Source organism: Abrus precatorius, unplaced genomic scaffold (assembly GCF_003935025.1).
Source record: "Abrus precatorius isolate BTA unplaced genomic scaffold, Abrus_2018 Scaffold11, whole genome shotgun sequence".
Lineage (NCBI taxonomy): Eukaryota > Viridiplantae > Streptophyta > Magnoliopsida > Fabales > Fabaceae > Abrus > Abrus precatorius.
Genome location: NW_020874303.1, coordinates 1,824,175 through 1,833,322, shown reverse-complemented (window position 1 = coordinate 1,833,322; position 9,148 = coordinate 1,824,175). Strand labels below are relative to the sequence as shown.

General features: G+C 30.9%; 1 protein-coding gene across 1 annotated transcript; it reads left to right on the top strand.

Annotated features, from left to right (window-relative positions):
• The first annotated feature begins 351 nt into the window (after positions 1 to 351).
• LOC113854237 lies at positions 352 to 8,438 on the top strand. The gene is made up of 8 exons (XM_027485139.1): positions 352 to 2,862; positions 3,252 to 3,359; positions 3,435 to 3,594; positions 3,869 to 4,089; positions 4,434 to 5,687; positions 5,942 to 6,695; positions 6,872 to 7,531; positions 8,356 to 8,438. The coding sequence occupies exons 1-8, from the start codon at positions 352 to 354 to the stop codon at positions 8,436 to 8,438; spliced, it is 5,751 nt and encodes a 1,916-aa protein (XP_027340940.1).
• Positions 8,439 to 9,148: the final 710 nt, after the last annotated feature.

The window sequence follows — 9,148 nt, the reverse complement described above, 5'->3', positions numbered from 1 at the left end:
AGTAACTATAAATTTTTAAATAAAATAAAGATACAAATTAATAAAAAAGTATAGTTCAATTAATTTTTAGTATTTTAATATAAAATTGTTATTGTATATTTTAATAGAAATTAATAAAAAATATAGTTAAATTAAGTTTTTAAGTGATCAAATGTTTAAATTTGATACCCAGTGTGAACTAATCTTGACTCATATAAAGTTATATCAGTAAAATTATTTGTTAGTGCAAAATCAAAACATTTATAATAACAATTTCATTTAGTAGAAGCTAATCGTAAATGGTATTGTTTTTTGGTAGTGAGTGCATTTTGGCCAAGGGAAAGGAATATCGATTTGCACATTATTTGAAATATGAAAGTGGTAGCTGTTGCACGTCAATTGGGTAACTTGATTACCAACAAAAACATTTTAGAGATTCTCAGGAACGAAGTCAAGAATCTGCAACAAAAAAGACAAAAGGTGCAAGAAAATCCTACTTATTGGGATTCTGAAGAATTCCAGACTAAAAGTAAGTGGTTAAATAGAACTGATGAGTTTTTTAGACAAGTGAATGTATTTTTGAACTACTATGAAGGAAAAGGTTCTTGCACAAATTTTCTATGGTGGTACAATGTTAATAAACAAGCAAGAAAGATGATGCAAGAAATGTTACAATTACAAGAAGAAGGTAATCTTTATCTGTTAGTGAAACCACCAAAAGATTATAAGGCCCCAAAATCAAGAGCAGATACTATAAATGATATTATGGAGGCCTTAAAGGACCCTCTTATCCAAACAGTTGGAGTATGGTGGTTGGGTGGTGGAGGCACAACCTTATTGGCCAAACAGGTTAGAGACCAAGCAGAAAAAGAACAAAAATTGTTCAAAGTTGTTATCATAGATATAGCTGAGAAGCCAAGCTTTGAACAAGTTCAAGAAGGTATTGAAGCTATATTAGGTCTCAAGTTTAATGGGGAAATGCATGTGGAAAGAAGAAATAGATTGCGTCTAAGAATAAAGAAAGAGGAAAAAATTCTTATCATCATTAATGATATATGGGGAGAATTGAATCCTCAAGAATTTGATTTGGACGAAATTGGAGTTCCTTTGGGTGATGAACATAAGGGGTGTAAATTATTGCTAATATCAAAAAGTTTGGATTTCATCCAAAATTTGATGGGTGCTCCTAAGGCTAAGATATTTCAACTAGAAATGTTACTAGAAGAAGAGGGTCAGAGCTTGTTTTTAAAGATGGTTGGAGACATTGCTCAAGATTCTGACGCAAGTTCCATAATAACTGAAATAGTGAAAAGTTGCGAAGGTTTAGCTCCTGCAGTTTTTGCTATAGCCAAGGTATTAGAAAAGAAAGACCACTGTGCTTTGCAAGTTGCCTTGATGCAGCTAAAGGAACATGTTGCACCAATAAGACTATGTTACAATAGTTTAGAGAGTGAAGAACACAAATTCTTGCTCTTGATTCTTACCATCAGGGGAAGGAGAGCCGTGAACAAGTATAGTATATACATAGACATGTGGGAAGGTTTATTAAAATATCTTGATACAATAGAGGCTGCAAGAAGTAGGTGTGATTCATTAATCAGTGATCTTAAGGCCTATGGTCTTCTGGTTGAAGATGAAAATGAAAATGTCAAAATAAATGACTTGATATGGCACACTGCTTATTCAATGGCTCAAAGTGATCTAAAAGCTTCAATGATTTCTACAGAATGGCCAATTGAAGAATGGTTGAGAAGTTTACGCTTCTGCAACATGGCTATTGTGAATGGTGCACAGGTTCCTGAAAGGTTGCAATGTCCAGAAATGCAAGAGATTATACTAAGTACTGACAATCCCTTAATGCAGGTTCCAAATTCATTTTTTGATGAGACTAAACTTCTGAAAGTATTAGAACTTATTGGCTTTGATTGTTCAAAACTACCTTCTTGTTTTGGTTCGATAAAGAACCTTCAAGCATTATCCATGTCCAATTGCAAATTGGGAGACATAACTATAGTTGGTGAGCGCACAAACCTACAAATTCTTGGCCTTCTTGGAAGTAGAATCCAACAATTGCCTAGACAAATTGGACAACTTCAGAACTTGCTAATCTTGGATTTAAGAGACACATATCTCCAAGTATTTCCATCCAATGTTCTGTCAAACTTAACTAGTTTAGAAGAATTATATTTGAGAAACTCCTTTTGCAATTGGGAGGTTGAAAGATCCAATAGTGAAAACAGAAATGCAAGCTTGAAAGAGCTAACAAACTTGCATCGCTTGGCATATATAGAAGACTTGTATGTTCCTGATCCTCAAGCATGGCCAATGGACCTGTACTTTGAAAAAATTAAATCATACACAATTTTCATTGGGAATAGGTGGGTTGAGACCCATAATGGTGATCATGGGTTAAAAGTATTGAAACTCAAGCTCGATAGAAAGTTACAATTGGAGGATGGAATTAAAAGGATTGTGAAAAATGTTGATGTCTTACACTTAGATGAACTGTATGGTGTCCAAAATATTCAGAGTGAATTGGACAGTGATGGGTGTCCCCATCTACAATCTCTCTTTGTACAAAACAATGCTGAAATCAAATGCATAGCCATGAGTTCGAGTGATGCTCATCACATTGATGCTTTCCCCAACTTAGAGTCTCTGTCTCTCGACAATGTAAGCAATTTAAAGCACATATGCCATGGTTCTCTAAGTGAAAAATCTTTCTTGAAAATAAGAGTCATCAAAGTACAGCAATGCCATGAAATGAAATGTCTCTTCTCAAATTCAATGATCGAAGGTCTTCCTCATCTTGTTGATTTAGAAGTTTCAGAGTGCAAACTCATTGAGGCAATTGTGGTTGGAGGAGAGAAGAGAACACCTATAGTATTTCCTCAATTACGCTCTCTATCATTACAAGGACTCCCTGCATTATTTTGTTCTATACGTCTTCTTACGATGAACCCCCACCTTTTGATTATTACCATGACATCCCACTTTTTGATGATAAGGTATGTATATATTTCAAGTCCAATGTTAAAGTATTAAAGTATTACAAATTACTAATTTTTCTTCTAGTATTTTTCTTTTCATTACAATTCCAAAGGTATAATCCTTATACATAAAATAACAAAAACTAAATAAAAAAGCCAAAATAAAGAGATGTTGAAATTTTGTGTCAATCAAGTGACAAACGATTCTATCAATGCTAAATAATTTCATTTGCTAATTATGTTCATTAATGTGGTAATATATTATTACTTGTATATATGCAGATTTCTTGCCCTAATTTGGAGAGAATGGTGATTTCCAAGGTTATCAAATTAAAATACATATGGGATTTTCGATACAATGTTGAAAATTCATTTTGGAAGCTGAAGAACGTATGCATCGAAGATTGTCATAAACTGAGGACCGTTTTTATTCCTTGTTTACAATTAAATCTTCAATATTTGAAGATTTTAGTCGTCAAAAATTGCAGTTCAATGGAGTACATTTTTCTTTTGGATGATGAGGACGGTCGATTTGGAAAATCAAGCCCTATCCAATTGATTTGTTTAACTCTACTTCAGCTATCAAAATTGCTATGGGTATGCTTTCTGTTGGGAGATATCAAAGGTAAATTATTATATTGTAATGATATTTTTCAAAACATGAGGAGCAATTTGGTTTGAAAAGTTATTTTTAAAATTTTACTTTTAGTTAAAAATATGTTATCTTATTTTTTGTTTATTAAGAACAATAAAAAAATGTCTCTTTTTTTGTCACTACAAATCTTTAAAAATAAAATGATAATTTTATAATTAAAATATAAAAAGCACGTTCTTAAACCAAAAGTCTATAAAAGTATTGTGATATGAAATTTGACGACTTTTAGATGCTTTATCTGTAGTTGAATTTCCTGAAATGGCCAATATGCATCTTGAAGAGTTGCCATCATTTTTGGGGCTGTTCAGTAAAGGTTATGCTGAATTGCCATCTTTGGAAAAAGTAGTTGTGAACCACTGCCGCAGATTGTCTGATTTTGGATTGGGAAGGATAGAAAGGTCACTGTTGAAGTCAATGATCATAGACAATCAAGACCAAATTCACAATGATGCCCAAATTAGTCAAGTTTTTTACTTATTGGTTAGATCTCTCTCTTAAAAATCCAATGAGTTTCTTCTTCTTCTGCTTCTTATTCTTCTTTTTTAAATCTACACTACATATTTATAGTTTATTATATTTATTTATATATTTTTTCGTAACAATCCTTAAAAATTCTAACACAACCAGAAAAATTAGTATTAATTTTAAAACCCTAAAAATTATATTCTTGATATTCTGAATTAGACCAACAATATAAAATGATAGAAACAATTATTTTTGAAATAGTTAGGTAATGGAATTGGTTAGTACTTTACATTATGTTTGAATTATTTTTGAAGGGATTTACTAAAGCAAGAAAAATCTGACAGGATACTGCACATGACTTAACTATTGATGGGGATGAGGAATTAAGCAAAGCAGAGGAATTATGTGAACAGAAACCTTTCTTTCTGTCTTCCCTTACAATTTTTAAAGCAAAAAATTGTAGCAATGGAAACCGTTTGTGTCAATTTTTCTCCTACTTGGAAGAGAGGTCTACACTGCTTGAACATATCACCATTGAACACTGCAGAACATATCCATATCTATTTTGCATAAAGTCTTCTAATCTCAATTCCTTGAAGGAATTGGTATTAATGGAATTACTTGACCTGGAGAACATATGGGAAAAACATGTCCTTTACGTTACGCTCAATAATTTGAGAAAGATATACATCAAGAGTTGCCCCTCTTTGATGGAAGCCTTTCATTATAGAGTTGAAGAGCTCCCCCAACTGAATGAATTGAAGATTCAAGAATGTGGCAAGTTAAAAAGACTTCTTCCATATTATTTTAAATTTGAATCCCTAGCATTGAGCAAAGTGGAGCTTGTGTACCTCCCAGAATTAATCAAGTTCCATGAAAACGATAGTGATGCACAATTCCCAGTTTTAAAAACATTGGTTATTGAAAAATGTCCTAACTTGGAAATATTCACCAATGGGCTTGCAACTGCATATGATTTGCCAGAAAATCGTTTCTTTTTTGAGTTTAATGAACTCAAGTTGGATACTTGCCACACGTTGGTTTATGTCATTTCCTCCAAGGCTTTACAAGAGTTTCCAAAATTGACGAAACTCACTGTAAGTCATTGTAACACATTGAAAATGATATTCCACATCAAAGAGGAAATATCATATTCTACAGAGCTTTTGCAGCAGCTAACTGAATTGACTTTAACTGACCTACCCAATCTGACTCACATCATCAACAAAGAAATTATCAGGTGCTACGAAAATCTCCAAATCCTAGAAGTGAAGCAATGCAAGTCTCTTAAATCACTACAAGCCTCTAAAATGCTAACAAATATGCAAGTTTCGGATTGTGAGTCTTTAGGGAAAATTGTCGTGATGGATGAAGGACAAGAAATGGGAGAGAATAAGACCTCATTTCCTCAGTTGAAGTATGTTTCTCTTGAAAATCTAACAAAACTCTCAACTGTATTTCCTTCTCAATCTCAATTTCCATCCTTGGAAACATTGATAATCACAAATTGTCCTGCTCTCATCACTTTTCTTGATGAGTCCAATGAGCATAAGGATCACCCAGAACCTGCTACTTCAGACTATTTCTTCCCAAGTTCTGTAAGTTTATCAAAATTATAATATTCATTTTCATTTTATATATCTTCTGCACTTGTGATATAATCTTATGGTCAATCTCACTTTTGTATCAAAGTCAAAGCCATCATGTTTATGATGGAAAGGAATTGAATGATATAATTGTAGTATGCTACACGATCAACTATATTTATATTACAATTCATTTCATATTTCCTATGTAGTTTTGTTTTCATCTCCACTCCTAGACATTGATAATTACCATTTATTCCTTTCAGCTGTCATTGAACAAGTTGAAAGTACTTTGTATAATAGACCAGGAGGATATTAAGAAACTCTGGCACTACAATTGTCCCCCAGAATCATTTTGTGAACTAGAAAATCTAACTTTGATAAACAACAAATTGTTGAATGTCATCACATCCAACATGATCAAAAGATATGACAATCTAAAATCTATGACTGTGGACAAATGCGAATTAATGACAGAGGTATTTTACATTGAAGATGACAAGCAAAATCAGAAAATTCAAGAAATGTTTCCTCGACTGAGTATATTAGCATTGAGCAACCTAAAGAGATTGAGATGTCTCTGGAACAAGGAACCTCAAGTTCTATTTTTCTCAAATTTGATGTCACTTCACATTGTCCACTGTGGTAGCCTCAAAAGTTTATTCTCATCTTCTTCTGCCAAAAATCTTAAAAAACTCAAATTACTCAAATTGTGTGATTGTGAAAAAATAGAAGAGGTCATATCAATTGATAAAAGTGAAAGTGTATCCATCATTTTTCCTGAAGTAGAATGCCTTGTACTAAAAAATCTTCCAATGTTGGTCAGTTTTTGTCAGCAAAGTGGAACTTTTGAGTGGCCTAAATTACAAACAGTGAGGGTGAGCAATATTCCAAATATGAAGACTTTTTTAGGATGTCATGTCAAGACACCCTCGTTAAGATCAGTTTATATAACATTTGTTAAGAAATATTGGCTAGGGAATTTAAACAAGACCATAGCATGTATCCATCAAGATTCAGGTATGTAAATTTTAATATTACATGCAAAACTTAGAATAATATAAAAGTTAGTGACATATATGCTTTCTGAAATATTCCTCTTGTATGTTTTTATTTTAAATTATTGAATGACAATAGTTTTCTTTTGGCATTATATTAACATGTTTCTAACTTTTTTGAAAAATTCTAAACTTTAGGACTGGAAAATCTAACTTTGAGTTACAACAATTTGTTGAGAGGCATTTCTTCCAATATGATCACAAGATACAGCAATTTGATAAATTTGACTATGGACAATTGTGAGTTACTAACTGAGGCATTTTACCTTGAGGATGACAAACAAGATGAGAATATCAAAGAAATGCTTCCTCAACTGAGGACATTAACATTGAGCAACCTAAAGAGTTTGACATATGTCTGGAACAAGGAACCTCAAGTTCTCTTTTTTCCAAATTTGGTGTCACTCAACATTGTCCACTGTGGTAGTCTTAAGAGTTTATTCTCATGCTCTACTACCAAAAACCTTGGTAAGCTGAAATTACTCAAATTGTGTAACTGTGAGAAAATAGAAAAGATATTTTCAGATGATAAAGAAGAAAATGTATCCATCATTTTCCCTGAAGTAGAGTGTCTTATACTCAAAGACCTTCCAAAGTTAATTCGTTTCTGCCAGCAATGTATAACTATTGATTGGCCTAAATTACAAAAAGTGAGTGTGAGCAACATTCCAAATATGAAGACTTTTTCAGGAGGTCAAGTCAACACACCATTGTTACGATCAGTTTATATAACATTTGTTAAGAAATATTGGCTTGGGAATTTGAACAAGACCATATCATATATCCATCACAATTCAGGTATGTAAATTTTAATTATACACTTTTAAATTAAAATATTATAAATTTAAATATATGTTTAATCTTGTATATTTACGGAATTTTGATTCTAGTCAATAAGTACTTATTACTAGTTTTAGCCTCTCTTTTTTTTTTATAATTAAATAATTTTGATTGCTTGTGATTTCATGACAGATTGTCATATATTAACCATTTGTTGTACTATGTTAATAAAAAGGAATAAAATTGCTAAATTTAGAAAAAATACGGGTTAAAACTTAAAAAAAGAACTAAAATCAAAATCTTGGAAAAATATAAAAATTTAAAATATGTTTGAGTCCCAATTATAATATAATGGTGATACAATAACATATGCTTATTGAAAGATGTTATTAGTAAAACAAATTTTCTTAATATAATATACTATAGATGACAAAAATTTTATTTTGATATTATTAATATGATTTCAAATGTTTTAAAAAATGCCAATTTTCTTTAGGATTTTGTACTGTTTTTAGTGGAGTTTTTTCGGACCACTTTCAAACCATGTAGAAAAGCAATTGCAAGATTACGATAAGACTTTTATTTTCTTGAATTTTTTGAAGGACATCAATTTCAAATGAAATTGATGGAATACTAAAGTGTTGAGTGAAGTGATTTTGTTTCTTGTTTACGCAAAGTAAAATTCACAATAAATAATTGAATATATTGTTTGATTGAATCTTAAATTTATTAGACGATCGATGTATGAATTTTTCCTTTCTTTTAAAGAATGGCTTCTTTGGAAATAATATATGAAATCTCACTTATATATTGCAAAATTTTATCTGCATGAGTTAATTCAGAATTAATGGAAATGCTTAAAGCCAAGGAGAAAGGAATTGAAGCAACTTATTTGGCACTAAAAGATAAAGAAGATGAGCACTGAGCAACCTTTAATAAGGCTTTTGTTAAGGTTGTTTGTCCTGTGTAGGTAATCTCAAGTCTAACTTTCTAACATACGGTGTAAGTAACATTTCCTTTTTAAAACAACAATTGTTACATGTTTAATATTTCTTATAAAATAATAAGGACATAAAATATTCAAATTATAGTATTTAAACTAAGTGAATGAAATGAATAAATTTTTCAGGCATTATTAGAATAGAATCAATTGACACTGAGTAGTAAATTTGGATAGTTACACTTTTTTAAATAGCTTTGTTTTTATATAAAATTAATCTGTTTAATAAATAGCTTAAATAGTGTAAGTGATTAAGTTATAATGTTATATTACTTATGATAAGTACTACAGAATTTTTGTTCAAAAGTTCATGATTGCTCTTAATATATATTATGTAGCTATAAATGTAAGGAAAAAAATGTAATTATTTGGTAACTTTAGTTTATTTCTTATTAAGCCTTTTTTTTTTTCAATGTTAGGAATGGAACACAGGGAGGTATGAAAGATAAGAACACAGCAGAATGGAAAAGACCCCCAAGAAATGCTGCAAAGTCATATTAACTAGTCATAAACATCTATACTGCAAAAGTTTCAGATGTAATTCATACTGATGTAAATATTTTAAAATAATATAGTAATGAAGTTAATGAGTTTGTAATTCATACTTATGTAAATATTAAAAGTATTTTTTAATA